The following is a 20,705-nucleotide window of genomic DNA, read 5'->3' as shown; positions in this document are numbered from 1 at the left end:
GTGGGAAAGTGTGAGTTCATACACTTTGGTAAGAAGAGTAAAAGCATGGACTATTTTCTAAATGGGGAGAAAAAACAGAAGCCTGAAGAGCAAAGAGACTTGGGAGTTCTAGTGCAGGATTCTCTCAAGGTAAACTTGCAGGTTGAGCTAGTAGTTAGAAAGACAAATGCAACTTTGGCATTTATTTTGAGAGGACTTGAATATAAAAACAGGGAAGTACTTCTGACGCTGTATGAGGCTCTGGTCCGGCCACGTTTGGAGTGTTGTGCACAGTGTTGGTGCCCATGTCTCAGGATAGATGTACTGGCCCTAGAGTGGGTTCAGATCTGGTTCACAAGAATGGCCCCAGGAATGGAAAGCTTAACATATGAGGAACGCTTGAGGACTCTGGATCGCTACTTGATGGAGGTTAGAAGGATGAGGAGGGGATCTAGTTGAAACTTACAGAATGCTGAATGGCCTGGATGTTGGCGAGATGTTTCCATTGTTAGGAGACTCTAGGACCTGAGGGCACAGCCTTAGAGTAAAGGGAAGACCTTTTAGAATGGAGATAAGGAGAAACTTCTACAGCCACAGAATGATGAATCTATGGAATTTACTGCCACAGAAAGCTGTGGAGTCCAGGTCATTGAGAACGTTTAAGATGGAGATAGAAAGATTCTTGATTGTCAAGAGGATCAAGGGTTACAGGGAGAAATTGGGAGAATGGGTTTGAGAAACTTATCAGCCATGATTGAATGGTAGAGCAGACTCGATGGGCTGAATGGCCTAATTTCGGCTCCTGTGTCTTATGGTCATATGGTCAGTAGGCAGTTCAGAGGCTGTGCAAGGTTGGGGGTTTGGGGTGTGTGATAGTGACTGAAAGAGATGAGTTAAAAAAAGTTTCTCTACAGCAGCTTACAATTAGGTAGTACCTTTTGCACAATAAATCACCTCAAAGTACTTGATAGCAATATTATCGAAGAAAGTATGAGATCCACAACCACATAGAGGGTCGGATCTCAAACAACAATGAGACATCGACAGGATAGTTAACAAGGTGTATGACACACTTGCCTTCAAGCTCAGTCCTTTCAATATAGGATTTGGGAAGTCATGTTGAGGTTGTACAGGATATTGGTGAGACCTCTTCTGGAGTACTGTCACCAGTTCTGGCCGCCCAGTCATAGGAAGGATATTATTAAACTGGAGAGTGTTGAGATGGGATTTACCAGGATGTTGCCGGGTATGGAATGTTTGAACTATAAACAAAGTCTGAATAGGCTGGGACTTTTTCTCCCTGGAGCAGAGGAGGTTGAGCGGTGACCTTAAAGAAGATCATAAGGGGTATACTCAGAGTTAATGATAGCTGTCTTTCCCCTAGGATGGGGGTTTTCAAGACTAGGGGACACATTTTTAAGGTGAGAGGAGAGAGAATTAAAAAAGACCATTTTTCACGTAGAGGATAATTCGCATGTGGAATGAACTTCCTGAGAAAGTTGTTGTTGATTTGCCGAGCTGACTGGTTTTCATGCAAATGTTTCATCCACCTTCTAGGTGACATTGTCAGTGCTGTGTAGCCTCCATCGAAGCGCTGTTGTTCTGTTCCACTCTGAAATTATATGATCCGGTCTGTCATGGTGGGTAGTTCTGTTTATGGTTTTGCTCCGTAATGGTCTGAAGATTGGGGCTAGTTCAAAATGCTTGGCTGTGACACCAGTGGTTGAAAACCAGGCTACCAGGAATTCTGAGATGACAAAGTGTAGAGCTGGATGAGCACAGCAGGCCAAGCAGCATCGGAGGAGCAGGAAGGCTGACGTTTCGGGCCTAGACCCTCCTTCAGAAATGGCTTTTTGTTTTGCTTGCCCTCGTACTATCGAGAAGGTAATAGCACTGAAGATGTCACCTGGAAGGCTGACGAAATGTTTGCATGAAAACCAGTCAGCTCGGCAAACCAACCAACAACTCCAGCCTCAACCTGAGCTACAGATCTTCGCTAAAACATGCCAGAGGAAGTGGCACAATGGATACAACTATAACGTTGAAAAGACAATTGGATAAGTAAATGAATAGAAAAGGTTTGGAGCGATATGGGCCAGGAGCAGGCAGGTGGGACTGTTTTAGTTTGGGATTACATTCCGCAAGGACTTGTTCGACTGAAGAGCCTGTTTCCATGCTCTCTGATTCTGTGACAGTACAGGAAAGAGATAGATGTTCATGGTGTGGCGTTTTGACAACAGTCTCTGCATTATTGTCAGCAAAATGAAGAAGCTGGCCATCGACTTTAGGAAACAGCATGGAGGACACACCCCTGTCTGTATCGATGGTGCTGAGGTGCAGCTTCACATTTTGAGGATTACCTATCACCAACAATCTGTCCTGGCCTGTCCATGTCGACACTACAGTCCAGAAAGCGCACTAGTGCCTGTACTTCCTCGGGAGGCTAAGGAAATTCAGTATTTCCACAAGGACACTCACCAATCTTTATTGATACATCATAGGAAGCTTCCTATCCAGCTGCATCGCAGCTTGGTATGGTCGCTGCTCACCCAGGACTGCAAGAAATTACAGAGAGTTGTGAACACCACCCAGGCCAACACAAAAAAACAGCCTTCCCTCCTTTGACCCTGTCTATACTTCCCGCTGTCTTGGGAAAGCAACCAGCATAAAGACCCCTTTCACCCTGATTAAACTCTCTTCCAGCCTTTTCCATTGGGCTGAAAATACAAAAGTTTGAAAACACCTACCAACAGATTAAAAAACAGCTTTCCCCTGTTGTTATCAGACATGTGAATGGACCTCTAATATATCAGATTTGATCTTTCTCTGAAATGTCTCAGCAGCTATAATACTGTATTCTGAATTCTGTTCTATAACCTTGATATATTTATGCAACGTGTGACTTGTCTGGTTAGCGTGGGAAACAATGCTTATCACTGTATCTAGGTACATGTGGCCATAATAAATCATATCAAGTCTTTTTTTTATTGTTGTTCTTGGGATGTGTGTGTCACTGATTTAGTCAGCATTTATTGCCCATCTCCAGTTGACCTTAAGAAGGTGCTGGTGAGCTCTCTTTTTGAACCATTGCAGTCCATTTGGTGTAGGTACACATATAATGCTGCTGGGAGGGAGTTCTAAATTATGACCTAGCAGCACTAAAGAAATCCTGATGTTTCCAAGTCAAGATGATGTGTGGCCTGGAGGAGAGCTAGCAGGTAGTAGCTTTCCGTGATTCTGCTGCCCTTGTCCTTCTAAATGGTAGTGTTCATTGTAGTTTTCATGAACTGCTTTCAACAAATTATAGTTTCATAGTTATCATCATTGAGGCTACTCTTCAATTCCAACATTATTAGTTTAGTTTGATTTCTAGAAGCTATAGGGTGAACTTTGAACCCTTGGTCCCAAAGCATTAGCCCAGGTTTCTGGTTACCAGGTCTTGTGATATTGCCACCATGTCCCCTTCACCCTGTTCCCCATTTGTGGGTCATGGAAATCACATGCAATTCCAGACAAGATATTGAAAATCAGAGCCCTTTAAATTGAATGGGAATACATTAAAATATTCTACCTTTCAGCTAATTGATCAGCTTTTGTCACTTACAATCTTGAATGGTGTTATCTTCTCAAACTCTAAAGTTAAATCATAAGACATTGGAGCGGAAATTAGGCCATTCGGCCTATTGAGTCTGCTTCGCCGTTCAATCGTGGCTGAGAGTAGTTCCCTTCAATAATTCCAAAACCTTTGATAGGGCCATTATCTTTGCTTACTAAATTGGTTCCAGCAACATATTTGGGAAGCAAATCAACTGAGCATTTGACATACTCATATGTTCCCAATATTTGACCATCTTTAGTGGATATTTATTATGTTATAGATGATTATCAAAACTTGCCTGACTATGTTTCAGCATCTTTTTCAGCACCAGCCTTTGCTGGTCTCATTTGCAGGAGGTGAATCAATATCGGCAGACAAAGACAGGCAAGAAGTATATAAATGGTGTGTTAGCTTCAGTGCCAAGGAGACAAGTCAATAACTGTCAGGAAAGATTGATTGTGCTTTACCTAGTTACATGTACACTGTAAGTGTCACTTCACCTCAGTTAAAACACAGTTTAGATGCAATTACCAAGAAAGTGTATTTTGGCAGATAAATGGAGAGAACTACCAGAAAACTGGTGGCTAAATTTAACATTTTTTGTCACTACTGGTAACTTGAATTTCTGATAGCTCATCTGGGGCAATGCCTGGGGAGTATTATTGCTGGACTATTCATCCAGAGACCGAGGGACCTGGGTTTGAATCCCACCATGATGGATGATGAGACAACAAGTTGTAGAGCTGGATGAACACAGCAGGCCGGGCAGTATCAGAGGATAATGTCCTGTTTTGAAAGGCTGTGCAGTTCGTTACTTCCTGTTTATTCCTGAGTCTAGTCCAAAGCCTCCGAGGCCAGCAGGTGCGATGATATATTCCTATTCCATGCACAGTATTGGCAAGATCACGTCGAATGGAAATACTGGCATCATTTACACCTATTGACTCAATGCCTGGGGTAACAGTTAGGCAAGAGATGCTACAGCTCTCTCAGAAGGTTACTACAACTGAGTAACTTTCTTGAGCCCTTTCAGAAGGCAGCTAGGAGTCAACCACATTGCTGAGGGTCTGGGGTCACATCGTGGCCAGAACATGTAAGGACAGCAGTTTCCTTCCCTGAAGGGCATTTGTGGACCAGATGGGTTTTTCCAACAATTGAAATGGTCATCATTAGGCACTTAATTCCAGATTTTCATTTAATTCAAATTTCATTTCATGATGGCGGCAGCGTAGGGATCCTGAACTTGGGTCTCGTCCACTCTATCTGCTTTTCCTTTCTTCTCTTTCCTCTTGTGTTCTTTTTTTTCTCTCTTAATTTTCTCTCTAACTCTTTTACTTTACTTACCGTGAAGAGTTCTGATGGCACAGCGGCAGCGAGTTATCCCTTTGCAGGCTTGTGGTGGGGGGAGCGAGCGCTGAGGCAAAATTGGCACAGGAGGCCCAGCGGCGAAAGATGGCACCTGAGGAGTGGCGACTTTGTCATTGGTTGGGTCCAGTGCTGGCGATGGCATATCAGTGGCAGAAGGGCATCATGGTAACATCGAGGTGGGATGAGCAGTGAGAGACTCCAATGTTGGTAAATGTGGCACAGGTGGTGGTGGAGGTGAATCGGCCCAGCAGCAAAAGATGAAGCCTGAGGATAGCGAATTCAGTGTCGGTTAGGTATGGCACAGATGATGCAGTGGTGGCTCTGAGCAGCTCAGAACTCCAATGTAGATGGACCTCTCTCTCACCATCTTTTCATTTTTCTCTTTTATTATCTTAAATGATCACGATGGCTGTGTACTTTGGTGACACATGAAAGCTTTTCATTATATTGTATTGTATTTCTCACTGTAAAACATACATGACAATAAAATCATTCATTCATGAAACCATTCTCATCATCCATCATGAGATAGTAGGAACTGCCGATGCTGGAGTCTGAAATAACAAGGTGTGGAGCTGGATGAACACAGCAGGCCAAGCAGCATCAGAGAAGCAGGAAAGCTGATGTTTCGGGTCTGGACCCTTCTTCAGAGAGGGTTTCCTGAAGAAGGGTCCAGACCCGAAACATCAGCTTTCGTGCTCCTCTGATCCTGCCTGGCCTGCTGTGTTCATCCAGCTCTACGACTCGTTATTTCATCATCCATCATGGTGGGATTCAACCCCGGTCCCCAGAACATTACCTTGGTCTCTGGATGAATAGTCCAGCAATAATACTCCCCAGGCCATTGCCCCAGAGGACCTCACCGTCATCTCGTCGAGGGCAACTAGGGATGAGCAATACATGCTGGGTCAACCAATGAAGACAACATCCCATGAGAATTTTAAAAAAAGATTCTATATAGATCCAACATGCTCGTGAGATTTGACGGCACATTGCATTATTGACTCCCCGCATGCCTTTTAAATTCTGTAACTTTGCAGGCACTCAAAAACAGATTTAAAAACTGCTTAATCAGTGTTAATGGGCAAGTATTAAATCTAAATCTAATTTACACCTCAACATGATTTCTGCACCTTGTATGATGACATGAGGTTTATCAATGCCTTCACCTTGATGCTTCTGTTAGCCACTTCACTGTATTGCATTTCATTGAACAAAATTTGTGTAAAGTTGGAAATTTAAGTTTCATTCGAAGCAGTTTTAGTCTGAAGAGCCTTTCTGTGTTAGTGAGGTATCTTGCAATTCAATTGGGGGAAGAACAAGAAAAGTTGAAGAAGGACTGACAATTCCAAAATCTCCTATCTAGACTTGCATCTCTCTTTTAAATTTGTGGCTATTCTGAAGATAATATTTCATAATGTTAAGCATTGTAGGTGACTTATAAATAGCTACTGCAGTGTGCACTTATTAATTGATTGTATATGTGTGGTTAGCTAGCGCTTCCTGTTAAAAGTATGTTTGTATCAGATTTAATTAGCCACCAATTTTTGAATGTTATTGCAAATGCAGTGTTGAAATTATTGTTGGTTCTAAGCTACTTAACTGCTTTAAGAAACCTAGATAACATGGAATTCAGTTCAATGAATCAGCGTACAACTGGTATGCCTTTGCATTCATGAAGAAATTTGAGTACAGTATGTTGGTACGTTAGGCTGGCTCAGCGGTTAGCACTGCTGCCTCACAGCACCAGGACCTGGGCTTGATTCCATCCTCAGGTAACTGTCTGTGTGGAGTTTGCAATTTCTCCCCTACCGGTGTGAGTTTCTTCCCACAGTCCAGAGATGTACAAGTTAGGTGGATTGGCCATATTAAATTGCCCCAGTGTGTCCAGGGATATGCAGGTTATGTGAATTAGCCGTGGGAAAAGCAAGGTTACAGGGGTAGGATAGTAGGGTGGATTGGGTAGGTTACTCTTTGATGTGTGAACTTGATGGGCCAAATGGCCTGCTGCCACACTGTAGAGATTCCAGTTTATGGTAACATTTGATTTTTGTATTCAACACCATGTAAGGTTCATTTACTGCATTATTAAAGCAGTTGTATTTATTGCTAATGAGCATGAATGTATTCTAAAAATGAATCATATGCACTGTAAAAATGATGTTCAAACAGAAATAGCTTACTATTTTCTTTGCTTTGATTGAATCATGAAGGTAATGTCATTTCCATTGTGGGCAGAAAATTGTGATCTCTAAGGTAATTGAAATTCATACAACAGTAAATTTTAGGAACCAATTAGAGAAGATTTCAATCCTCAGATGATTCAAAAACAAACTTCTTTGTGATTTCTGCATCACTTCTTTCAACTAACATTTATGCGATAGAAGCTGTTTGTGTTTTCAGAAACATGCTGGGAGTAGCCATTCTGTATAATTCAGTCTCTGATGTGACTCACGACATGAATACTGCTGCTCACAAACACACAGCTATGTACAAGTTTGTTTAAATAGTGCACTTGTGGCCAGAATCTAGCAATCATAGATCAGTGTGAAATGTTCTTCACATTTTAGAAGATGTGAATGGAAACCGTGTGAGGTATCAGATCTCTGTGCTGCTTTGTGATGTTCAGGCATACAAAAGACAATTTCTCATGGTCTGATACTAACCTGAGAGGATCCTTATTTTCTAAAACATGGAGAGTATCTTCATTGTGTTATGAGATGTAATTTATTAGACCATGAAAGAAAAATGAAAGACGAGCATTTGCATAGAACCTTTCGTAATAACAGTGTCACAAAGTGTTTTACCAGTGCTTTGGAAGTGTAATTCCAATTGTAATGTAGCAATGAGTTTGCACACACCAAGCTCTCACATACAGCAATGTGATAATGACCAGATAATTTGGTCTTGCACCATTGATTAAGGAATAAGTATTGGGCAAGAGAAGTAGGCAAAACTCCTTAACTTTCTGTATCAGCCATGACTTTTTGGCTCAGTCTCTGGCGTGGGGCTTGAACCCATAACATTTTGGCTCAGAGGTGATCAACTGAACCATGGATGGTTCTATGGTTTGGAAAGTTTCATTGTGTTATTTGAATGGTTTATCTGTTGCACTAGTGCAGGAGATTCATATTTTCATACTACTACTGATGCTGATCCCGGGAACAGTTCCTATATTTTAATTTGCTCTTGGTGGTTTACATCTATTGCTATGGTCAGCAGCAAAGTGAGCATGAGCTGGAGGCCCATCTGCAATGGCCAGGTATAGAAGACATGCTTTCAGCCAACAAGAAGTGAAATATTTTATTTATTAGTGTGCTGTTATATTTACAATTATTGATACAGTCTAGAATTGTGCTTTACGTTTTTTTTTGGAAAACAAAAAGCATCCTTGATCATGGATAGGAATTAGTTCAACTACCCCTTGGTCACCACGTATACAGGGTTCCATAGGAATTTTCCTTTGCTTTACAGAGATGCCATATTTTTTAACAATCAACAGACAAAATTATCTACCACTTTTGAGACTGAGATATTAAACTAAGTTTCTGCCTCTCCTGGATGACATCTGCCATTAACAGTAACAAAACTGATCATTCATCACTTTGATGTTTGTGAAATCTTAGAGTCAAAGAGCAGCACTGCATGGAAACAGACTCGTCAGTTCAACTTATCCATGCTGACCAGATATCCTAAATTAATCTAGTCCTACTTAACAACATTTAGCCCATATCCCTCTTAGCCCATATCCCTCTAAACCCTTCCTATTAATATACCCATCCAGATTCCTTTTAAATGTTGTAATTGTACCAGCCTCCTCCACTTCCTCTGGCAGCTCATTCCATACATGCATCACCCTCTGCATGAAGACAAATTTCCCCTTCGGTCCATTTTAAATCTTTCCGCAATCAAACCTACATTCTGCAGTTTTGGAAACAAAATTTTGTTTCTGATTTGCAGCATCCGCAGTTCTTTCAGTTTCCCTCTAATTCTGGACTCTCCTACACTGGGGAAAAGACCTTGGCTATTCACCCTGTCCAGGTCCCTCATGATTTTATAAACTTCTATAAGGTCACCCCTCAGCCTCCGAAACTCCAGGCCAAATAGCACCAGCCTGATCACTCCTAATTTCCCCACATTATGGTAGTCACTACACTTCAAAGTAATGCATTCTGTGTGAAACACTTGAAGAGTTTCTGAAAAATGTCAACAGACAATATATAATTGCCTTTCTTTCTAGTCTCCTCGCATCCTTCCCCTCTCCCACTGTTCCCACCCTTTCCGTCCTTTTCCCTATTGCAATGCCAAGAAATTGCTACAGCAGGTGTAAATCTTAAAGTAATTATCAGTTGTCCCTAAAAGTACAATATATTATAATTTTATGGTACCTACTGTTAAGAGATTGTTGATTTACTTCTCAATGTGACACTTGTACACAGGAATTTGCAGGGGAAGGTCTGCGAACTTTAGTGCTCGCCTACAAAGATCTGGATGAAGCTTACTTTGATAAGTGGCAGAAAAGACACCATTATGCCAACACTGCTCTTGAAAACCGAGATGAACTGCTTTCTGCCTTGTATGAAGAGATTGAACAGGACCTGATGGTATGACTGCAGAAGATTGCATTGTCACGTCAGCGAATTGCATTTGATGTATACATGAAGATTGTGACCTGTGTATGATTCTATTTTAAATTTCATAAGTGACGACATTCATATTACAACCTGGCCCCTGGTTTGACAATGAGCAAATTTCCTTGCATAATTATTATGTTTAATACATCTAAAGGGAGACTTTTGCGTAAATTTGAAAAACGGGGGATCACAGATTTTATGAGAAATTTCCTAAGAAAGCAATGCAGCATTTAGAATACCCATAGCATATAGAAAAGTTTGAAATAATCATTAAGTGTGAATGTTTCCACCCATTTATTTTCAAAAATAATGAAACAAAATTGCAAAGTATCTGGTGTGTATCTACTTGTTCTATAGGTGTTAGGGCACAGTGGATAGTGTCTCTGTCTCATGTTCAAGTCCTATTCCTAGACTTGATGGTCATTGAACGTGAGTAGGTAAAGCAGCCAAACAGAGTGAGTAAGAACTTGTAAATCCTTACAACATACATACATCAATGGCAAGCAGTAAAAGTTGGAGAGAGTCCTGATCAGCAATGTAATTGAAAGAAATTGGAGCCTGTACCATCGGTGTTCATGGCTTCAGGCTACCACATGCGTGTATATGTGTGTAAACCCCAGCAAACACACTCATTGGGCGCCCACTGGCACAGTCAGCTGGCTGACCTCAATGAATTGGATCTAAGCCAATAGCATGGAGCTTGCTGTTCGGTCTATCTGGGCCAGTCTTGGGACTTGCCTCCTCACCCTTCCTTTTGTAGAGGTCATGGAGCTATGGGCTAAGCCTGCCTGGTGGCAGAGAATGCAAGAATAAGAAGAGTGCAACGAATATAAATTCAGTAAAATATGAATCAGTACTTTGTTTAAAAATATTGATTATAAAAGCTTAATAGAGTTATTATTCTGTAATTCACTGTGTACATAACTCTGCTTAGTTGCTAGGTGCCACTGCAGTAGAAGACAAATTGCAAGAAGGGGTTTCTGACACTATTGCCAACCTAACCCTGGCTAATATCAAGGTTTGGGTACTTACTGGAGATAAGCAAGGTAACTAGTAACTTCATTATTTTATGAAAGATTATTTTAATGTTTATCCTGATAAACCTATTAGATTTAATCCATCTGAGTTCTCTTAGATAATTACCAACAGCTATGGTGGGAATCAGAAATTGATGGAGTAGAGTGGAGCTGAAAGTTTAAATGGACATTCGTTCATTCGTATTTGACTTTATGAATTCAGCCCAACACGCTTTGCTTGTTCACTCGTTCTCAGTTAATATCTGGAAGGAATTTTTTGAAGATCCTTTTATTGTGTAGATTCATGGAATCATAGAGATGTACAACATGGAAGCAACCCCTTCGGTCCAACTCATTCACGCCGACCAGATATCCTAAATAAATCCAGTCCCATTTGCCAACATTTGACCCATATCCCTCTAAATCCTTCCCTTTCATATACCTACCTAGATGCCTTTTAACTGTTGTAACTGTACCTGCCTCCACCATTTCCTCTGGCAACTAGTTCCAAACATGCACCACCTTCAGTATGAAAAAGTAAGAGTTTTCGAAAAGTTCATATAAATAGTGTTAACTATTGTGTGCAAGAATATTCAATGGACTTTGAACTGACAAGCAACTGATTTGAGCCATTTGGGACAGTGCACAGGCTGATGTACTTAAACATTTACTAGATGTTTCGAGGTTTTGACATGAAAGACAGGATTGTATAACAGCTTTATTCATCCAAGCAGGTGTAAGAATCTCCAGCAACATTTTCTCTTCTTGCCTATACTCCAGTAACTCTGGAGATCCCAAAAATCTTTACCTCCTTTTATATTCACATGCGGTCCTCCATCAGTATTACCTGCAGTTATGGCATTGAGATCCACATGTGTGCTGCCAACATCCAGGTCTATCTCACCATCATCTCTCTTCACTCCCTGTACAAACAGCATGTTGTCCAACATCTAGCCCTGGATGAACTGCAAATTCCTGCTAAATTTTGGAAAAGGGCGAAGCAGTCGGCCATATCTGTTTGTTAAAGAGGTTGTGTCAATGCAAATTGGTCTTCTTATTGTACGTCATTTGACAAAGGCTTTGTCATGCAAAATTTAAACATACGAACAGCTTTTTCATACAAATGAGAATTGGAACAGTAATTGCTGGAAAGGTACAGCAAACTTGGTACAACCTGGAAAATAAATAACGGGTTAATATTTTCAATGTAAATTCTATGTCAGAACTTGAAATAGGAAGCTAAGGTCATTGTTAAGGCTGGAAGTAGGAAGGTAAGGCCATTGTTAAGATTGGAATTAGGAAGCTAAGGCCATTGCTGTTACTAAATGAGAATAGTTCAGGGTTGCGTGTGGGTGCAGAGGTGACAGGAGAGAGGTAAATGAGGAGAAGAGTAATTGATAATGCTGACTGCTATACCAGGCAGACATGTTTCCATGTTTTGGCCAAGTGTCATTTTTGGGAAGTTTTATGGAAGATTTCTTTCAAGCATTTTGCATTAGCAATCGTCACTGCTTTTATCAATGAATCTTGTGGTTGTAGAAGAGAAATTGCTGACCATGTTTAAATCCCTGCTGCCACCTGGTCAAATTGCTGTAAGTCATTTGAAGTCTGCTGCTCGGCTGTTATTCTATTCCTCTGGTGTAGTGGCTTGTGAGAAATGGTGGTTACTAGGGTCTCCATCATGGTGATGGATCAGAGTGGAGCTTTGGGCAATGTGATAGACATAATCCCTCAGCTGAGGGAGTGAGTAGGGAGTTTGAGAAACTTTGGTTTGAGAAAAGAAATCATCAGCAAGATACAATAGAGGCTTAGAAACTGAGTGGCACAACAGTGTCTCTGTGTGAAGCAGCTGGGAGGAAGGATCATGAAAACATTAAAAACAAAAGGGAGTTTCAGTCAAGGAGGATAAGTCTGAGTGGCTAGATGTTGTCATTCTAAGTGAAGTGAAAGCTGATGTGAGTGGTGTGGATTGGTAACAGAGGGAATATGGGTAGCCCAAAGCAGGACAAATTACATCCGACAGATCAGCTATTCAGTTTCCACTGTGATGTTGGGAATGACTGCCATGATTTAAAGGCAAAGAAAAGAACAGTAAAATCAGATGTGAGAAAATTCAGGTCTTCAGATAAATTGATGTTTGGCTGAGAAATGTATCGTTCTCCTAAATGGATTCCCTTATATTTTATACTTCACAGATATTGAGCCGTTTTGTTCTGCAAATTCCAATGGTCACAAACTGATTTTTCTTTGTTGCAATTTATGCTTTTTATTGAAACCCATTTTTCAAAACCATGTTTTTATTGTTAACTTTCATCATGATTTATGGGCCTATCTTGCACTCTTTTTTTGTTTTCTTCCCTTCAACTTCAACTGCATCCTGTATCTTAGACCTCAAACTTTGATCTTGACTTATGGAGCAAAGCATCACTGAAATAAATTGGTCTAATGGCATCTTTGTGCTACTGCAATCCACCTGAGCTTTGAAAATACTTGACTGCGGGTCCAATTCCAAACTGCTCCATCTTTGTTTTCCCACATGGCTTCAGCTTGTGGTCTAGAGTTTTTCTTTCCAGGATATGAGCATCGCTGGTTGGCTCAGAATTTACTGCCTGTTCCTACTTGCCCTTGAGAAGGTAGTGGTGAGCTGCCTTCTTGAACCACAGTAGTCTGCCTGCTATTGATAGTTTCATGGTGTCATTAGTAAAGGAATTCCAGGATTTTGACCCAGTGATAGTGAAGGAACAGCGATATATTTCCAGATCAAGATGGTAGGTGGCTTGGAAGAGAACTTGCAGGTGGTGGTGTTCTCATGTATCTGCTGCCCAGCCTAGATGGAAATGGTTGTGGGTTTAGAAGGAAAAACAAAAACAAAATTTGCTGGAGAAACTCAGAATAGTTCTTCCCAAGTCTATCCACCATCTACAAGGCACAAGAATGTGATCCAGAACAGTTCTGATGAAGAGTCACTGGACTTGAAACATTAAACTGTGCTTTTTTCCCTTAGATGCTGGCACACCTGCTGAATTTCTCTGACTATTTCAGTTTTTGTTTGAGATCCCCAGCATCTGCAGTTCTTTGTTTTATTTTAGTGTCTAAGGAGACTTGGCTCCTACCGAGCAGCGACAGCGGAGGGAATGAATGTTTTTGAATGTAGTGCCAGGCAAGCTTTGTCCTGGATGGTGTCAGGCGTCTCTAGTGTTGTTGGATCTGCACCCATCCAGGCACTGGATCACATTCCTGACTTGTCCCTTGTAGATGATGGACAGGTTTGGGGAGTCAGGAGGTGAGTTACTTGCTGCAGGATTCCTAGCCTCTGACCAGTTCTTCTAGCCACTGTGTTTCTCTGGCTAGCCCAGTTCAGCTTCTGGAGTTAGACTAATTTAGGGGTGCCAGTGCAACTTACTGCTCTCTTGTCAAATGCACATTATAACTTAGTTATTTGCATCAATAGTGCTATTTATTCAGACCAGAATGCGCCTGACTGTTGTTGAATAAGAAAAACAGACATCTCCTGAAAATAATTAGCAAGTCCAGCATCATTGGTGAAGGGTGTAAGACATAGTGTTTCAGTTTTATGACCTTTCACCAGAACAGGGAATGTTTGGAGATGTATAAGATCTTGAGATTGTCACATTAACTCTGTTTGTCTCTCTTCACAGATACAGCGCTGAGCAAATATAGCATTTTCAGGAGATGTTTGTTATTATTTCTGATTTCAAGCATCTACAGGACTCTGCTCTTTTGTTCTTGTACAAGAATGATGTTTTGATACACAGATATAACCTTTGCTGATTTGCTAACACCTTCAATGTGCAGTGGGTGCTGTGACATCTTCTGCAGACCCAGTTGCATATGCCTCACATCATTGTCTATGCGCCTGTCCTTGGGTGTTGGTGTTGGTGATAATGTGAGAAAACTCAGTAAGTGTGGTGCTTGCCCACAACAATCACATCACAATGAGTGATGTCACCCTGAGGACCTGGAGCTTGAAGCTTTAATGGGGCCATGAACTTGATGTAATCTTCCAATATGAACAATTGTTGAAGCACAAATGCAATCTCGTAGTGAGGTTGTAACACTGTATTACCTTACATAGATAGTTTATGTTTGAAATAAATTGGATTTATGACCATGGTCCAGCATATTGAAGTGTGACAGCTTTCTTAATTTGTGTTAACCAAGCTGGAAGATTGGATTGTCACAATGTGCTCTTTTCAGGGTAGTACATGGCTTTTGTGACCTAGAGGCTAGGCACGTTAGATTTATCACATGTTACATGCAGAAGCAGTACCTTTCCCCTGACAATTGATGTATTGATTGTCCCTCAGGAAAATGACACTATTGTTGATTACCTAATTCTTAAAAAGCTAAGTACGGTTAGATTCAGAATAAAACCTTGAAACATTATAAAATACATTTAACCTTTCCATGACTTTTGAGAAACCAATCTCACCAAGTACATTGCCTGTTTAAGCTTTCTTTGTTCTTAGGCTAGTGCACTTTGCAAAGAGTTGCTTTTGTTTGCTCCTTTCCAGCTAAAAGGCATCCAACACCATAAGAGAATTTAGTAATTTTGCTTATTTGCTCTTTGTCATTTTTTTGGATCAGTGAGAAAAGGGAAACACAATCATTGCTAAAATGAAATTACCGAGACTGGACTTTCTGTAGTTGTGGATTGGTTGATGTTTAAACTACCTCACCTCCAATTCAGTTAGCTAGTTATTGAGTCACAGATCATAGAGTCATACAGCTCAGAAACAGACCCTTTGGTCCAAGCTGTCCATGCTGAACAATTTTCTGAAACTAAACTAGTCTCACTTCCTGTATTTGGTCCATATTCCTCTAAACCTTTCCTATGCATGTACCTGTCCAAATGCCTTTTAAATATTGTAACAACCTGCGTCTACCACTTCCTTTGGTGGTTCATTCCACATACAAACAACTCTGTGTGGAAAAAGTTGTCCCTCGGGTCCCTTTCAATCTTTCTCCTCTCACCTTTAAAAAAAAATGGTTCTAAACTGACCTATCCAAGGGAAAAGCCCCTTGCTATTCACCTTATCTATGTCCCTCATTATTTTATAAATCTCTGTAAGCTTACCCCTCAAACTCCTACATTCCAGTGAAAAAGTCCCAGCCTCTCCCTATAACTCAAACCCTCCAGTCCTGGCAACATTCCTGTAAATCTTTTCTGAACCTTCTCCAATTTAATAATATCCTTCCTATAGTAGGGTGACCAGAACTGTACATCGTACTCACAAAGTGTCCTCACTGACGTCCTGTACAACCTGAACATGATGTCCCAACTCCTATACTCAAAGGTCTGAATAGCCAGTTTTCAATGTGAAACATTTTTTTGAAGTGTTTTGTGTTGCATTTGTGTTTGGTCAAAACGGGAAAAAAAACTGCAAGTAAGTTTTTAGGTGTAAATTATGTGTATTTTTGTGAGTTCTCTCATCCTTAACAGCTGGAAAGGTGTATAGCTGCTACCTCAATGTCAGAAACTGAGATTACTGATCCTTAATGGTTTGGGGAAACAGTTTTTCCCCCCCTCTCCCCCGCAGTTGATTTTTAAATAAATGGCATCAAGTCTAAGGAGGAATCTTGGAAACAGTATTTTTCCAAACGTCTTCAGTTGAGATGTTACAAACTTTTTAACCACTCTTCCTTCATAATTCATTGTGAATAATGCCACAGGGAGCTGGGCTAGCTGGGCAGGTATGGCTGAGAGTCTGCAGCTCTCTTTGGTGGCTTTTAAGTCTGGATCATGTCTACTATTGTTTGCAGTGCCAACTAAACAGCAAGATCATACTTCAGACCAACTCTTAACACCCATGTTCCAGTTGTATCTGGGAGTTCTGATATCTGCCTGTCCTTGCAGATGTGGGAGAGAGCAAGTTTGTTGCTGCCACAGATGCTGCCAGACCTACTGAGCTTTTCCAGCAATTTCTGTTTTTTTTTAAACCTCTTTCTCTGTCTAGCTCCAGCTCCATTTATCTGCTCACCTTCCCCTCTACCCCAACATAACAACCATCCCCACCACCTTATCTTCAGTATAAATACGGTTCTGATGAAGTGTCGCCGGACTTGAAATATTTGCACTGCTTTCTTCTCAAAAATGCTGCTGGACCTGCTGGGTTTCACCAGCTATTTCTGTTTTAGTTTCAGATCTCCAATATCCTCAGTTCTTTCCTTCATTCAAATACAGTACTTTGAGAGTTTGAATGTGGATAGGTTGCCCTACCTAACATCCTCTCCTGTTAATTATTGACCTTTCCATGGGATTTTACTTCCACACTAGGCAGACAAATCCTGATTCTAGAGCAATGTCTCATATCCTTGCAATTTTCTACTATTTATTTGCCTATCTCTCTGAGTAGCATCTGCATTGGTGTGAAACTGTGCTGATCTCATTATGAAGCTGTTCATATGCTTCCAACATAATTAGGTAGTTTTTTTTCTAAATAGTCTTCATATGTGAATTTAGTTGATGGAAGTGTGTTTTTAATGAACAGCCTGTATAATTTTTATAAAAACTCCCATCATTTCTGGTGTATATTCATTGTCTTACATCTGGAAGAGGTTTCAGCTTGGTTTGCTTTCAGGGAGAGTGGGGCATTTTGCAGTGTATCTAAGGCAAAGGAAAATGATCTAGAATCATTATCTGTGGAAAATGTGCAGCCAAAGAAGCATTCTAATGGCTTAAGTCCAGTCTGACGAAGTGGATAATTGATTTGCTCGGATATTATGAAACGATTACTGAGGATTTGCTTTCATTTATTAATTAATTGACTAATCAATTATTATGACAGATTAAGTGGTGATTTGTCTCGCTGCTGTGTGGGGAATACTGGCTGGTATGTTTGCCAACATAGCATTGACTATACTATAAAACTCCAGAAGAAATTTGTATGGAGTACACGAAGAGTTTTTGCATTCTTGACAAAACACAATATTAATTCAATTGCTGGAAATATATTTACTTTATACTTCTGCAGTTTGCAGTCCATATTATTGGAAGAATGTTGATGCAATTGGGGGTGTATTGTTAGATTCACTGAGATGCTGCCAGATTGTGGAAAATAGAAAGAAGCAGGAGAGGGTTTTGAGGCTGTGGAATACACTGCCAACGTTCATGATTGAAGCATATCAACATATGCTAGATCATTGAATGATGGATATGGAAGTAAAGGATAGAAGATGATGAGCAAGAAAATCAGATAAGTGTTCCTGTGGAGAATAAACATCAATATGGAGACACAAGATAGAGAGATCTGTTTTGGTTCAACGTTATCCAACATGATTCTACAAGGCTATGCTCTGTACACTCTCTTTTGCCCTCTAGTTTTATGATGCCAACTCAATTATCATTGCATCTGTACTAATCAACTCCTGCTTAGGATGCTTTGGAACAACCAGCTCCCTTGCATCTTACCTTCTTCTAAACACAGTCTTCTAGTTATGAGTGTCTCTTCTCCTTTTCATTCCTTTTCTGAGAACCTTACCTCAGGGATTTAAGTGTCACTGGACTGATGTCATTGCTTATAACCGGTCTTCTCAGCCTCAGTGAAGTCATGGGCTTTAGGTGTGGTCTTTTATGAAGTGACAAACCACCAGAAGGAAGTTGAAAATAAGTGTATTTGATGTTGGATTGCCTGGCTTTTTACATTTCATTGTTCTTGTTTCCTTCTAGAGACTGCAATGAATATCGGATACTCATGCAACATTTTAACGGATGACATGAATGAAATTTTCATTGTGTCAGGCTACACAGTACTCGAAGTCCGTGAACAACTCCGGTAAACAACACTCAAACACTTCTGCATGTCACACGTCATTCCAATGTGTTTATGTAGCTTATTCGCAAGTATCTGTACGTATGAAAGGATATTTCCATAGAATGGCTGTTACATTTCAAGATTGTTTTACCAGTTTTCCACAGATATGGGTATTTTTAAAGCCTTCTTCTAAACTAACTGTACACCTAAGTTTAAAACATGAGGCATGCAGTCAAATGGTAATTAATATCCCAAATGGAAATTAATTTTCCTACCAGTCTGAACAAGCAATTTCTTCGCTTGTCTGGACAATCTCACACACCTTATACCCATCGTGTGGAAAACGTTTTGGTCTCCAAAGCAACTTGAGTCAATTGTATAATTTGAAAAATGTTCATAATGATACCATCGCATCCGAAAAGAAGTCCATAGTGAATTTTGTAGCAGTGTGGTTTTTCATTCTAAACAGATGGACAATAGATAGACTGGTTAGTATGTGCAGAAATGCCAGCTTTTTTGTGAATGTAATGATGGGATACTTTCTTCATTGACTGACCCTAAACCAGAAATGTTTGGTGGGCTCTAGTTGTTCATCACTCAAAGGCTATGTGACCCATTGTGCCAGCTTTCTGTTAAGGTAAACAAAACCAAACCTGTTGCTCAAATCTCTCATGGCTGTCTAATTTTCCCTGATTTAAATCTTTATTGACATTTCCCCTAAAAGATAATGGGGAGACAATGGGCTAGTGATATTATCACTGGACTGTTTATCCAGAGAGCCAGGTAAGGGTTCTGGGGGCCTGGGTTAGAATTCTGCCATGGCAGATGATGGAATTTAATTCAATTTTAGAAAATCTGGAATTAAAAGTTTAATTAAGACCGTGAAACCATTTTCAATTATTGGAAAAACCCATTTGGCTCACTAATGTGTTTTAGGAAAAGAAACTGCCGTCCTTAGTTGATCTGGCCTACATCTGGCTCCAGACCCACAGCAGTGTTGCTGACTCTTAACTGCCCTCTGGGTAATTAGGGATGGACAGTAATGCTCGCCTAGCTAGTGATGCTATCATTCTATAAAGGAATAAAAAAAAATTCAGTGGTCTCTACCTCAGCAACTTCCCCTCTGCTGAAGCATTCCACAATCCAGCTACTCTTTGCATGAAGACAATTTGTTAATCTCTCTCTCCAATCATAACTTCACACTGTACCTATATCACAGGTTTCCACCAAAAATGGTCATCATCCTTAATCAGGCCATAAAAGTTCAATCAACCATTTACTTCTGGCTTAGGAAAAATGTAAAGATCCTTTGAGTTCAAAGGCTGGATGTCTTACTACAGTTATACAGATGAGACCACACCTGGAGTATTGAGCGCAGTTTTGTTCTGCCTATTTAGGAAAAGATGTACTTGTTATAGAGACAGTGCAGTGATGGTCCACCAGGCTGATACTGGCGATGGTAAGACTGTCCTACAGGGAGAGATGGGTTTGTCTGGTCTACATTCACCATAATTTGGAAGGATACAAGGAGGTCTGCTTGGAACATATAAATTTCTAACAAAGCTGGACAGACTAGATGCAGGGAGCACGTTTTCCCTGCTTGGGGAGAATAGAACCAGAGGTCACAGTCCCAAGTAGGCCATTTCGGACTGAGATGAGGAAAAACTTGCTCATTCAAAGAGCAGTGAACTTATAGATTTCACAGGAGGCTGTAGAGGCCAAGTCATTGAATATATTCAAGAAAGAGATAAATACATTTTTTAGATTTTAAAGGTATCAAGATGTACTGTGGGATAGTGATTGACATAGAGAGATCTAGCATTGACATAGAGAGATTAGCTATGATCATATAAAATGGTAGAGCAGGCTCGAAGGGCTGAATGGCCAACTCCTACTCCTAGTTTCTCTGTTTCTTGGTATATGTGTAATTCAGGTATACCTTCACCTGAAATTTACTTGAAAATCTAGAAATGACAGTCAAATTCATTTGGGAAGAGAAAGAAACATTTGCCAGTAAAATGCCAGGCAATATAATTTTCCCTGAAGTACTTTAGTGCTTTCTGCTCTTTTATGTGGAAGTATATTCCCATTGTGCTCAATAATTCCAATGGAAATATTTTATGTTATAGAATCAAATTACTTGCAAAAGTTGTAAACCGGGATAGGCACATGCAATATGCTTTAAGGCAATGTAAAAAAAAAATTACAGACCCTGAGATCAGTTCTGAGGTTACAGAGAATTACTGTACATTATGAATGGGTTACTGGTTTTAAGCACGCCTAAGGAAGTATATGGATTTGAGACAAAGAATTCCACATATGGAAGAGGAAACAG

General features: G+C 40.4%; 1 protein-coding gene across 4 annotated transcripts in view; it reads left to right on the top strand.

The window, feature by feature from the left end:
- The window catches only part of atp8b4 (ATPase phospholipid transporting 8B4), a 239,036-nt gene that overhangs the window by 186,483 nt on the left and 31,848 nt on the right, over positions 1-20,705 (top strand). For all 4 annotated transcript variants that reach the window (XM_048562970.2, XM_048562969.2, XM_048562971.2 and 1 more), the window contains 3 exons: positions 9,385-9,549; positions 10,514-10,625; positions 18,286-18,391. In XM_048562970.2, the coding sequence (XP_048418927.1) occupies positions 9,385-9,549; positions 10,514-10,625; positions 18,286-18,391 (383 nt within the window). The remainder of the gene's footprint in view (positions 1-9,384; positions 9,550-10,513; positions 10,626-18,285; positions 18,392-20,705) is intronic.

This window comes from Stegostoma tigrinum, chromosome 33 (assembly GCF_030684315.1).
Source record: "Stegostoma tigrinum isolate sSteTig4 chromosome 33, sSteTig4.hap1, whole genome shotgun sequence".
Taxonomy (NCBI): Eukaryota; Metazoa; Chordata; class Chondrichthyes; order Orectolobiformes; family Stegostomatidae; genus Stegostoma; species Stegostoma tigrinum.
Note: the sequence above shows the minus strand (reverse complement) of the source record. Positions and strands in the feature narration are given on the sequence as shown.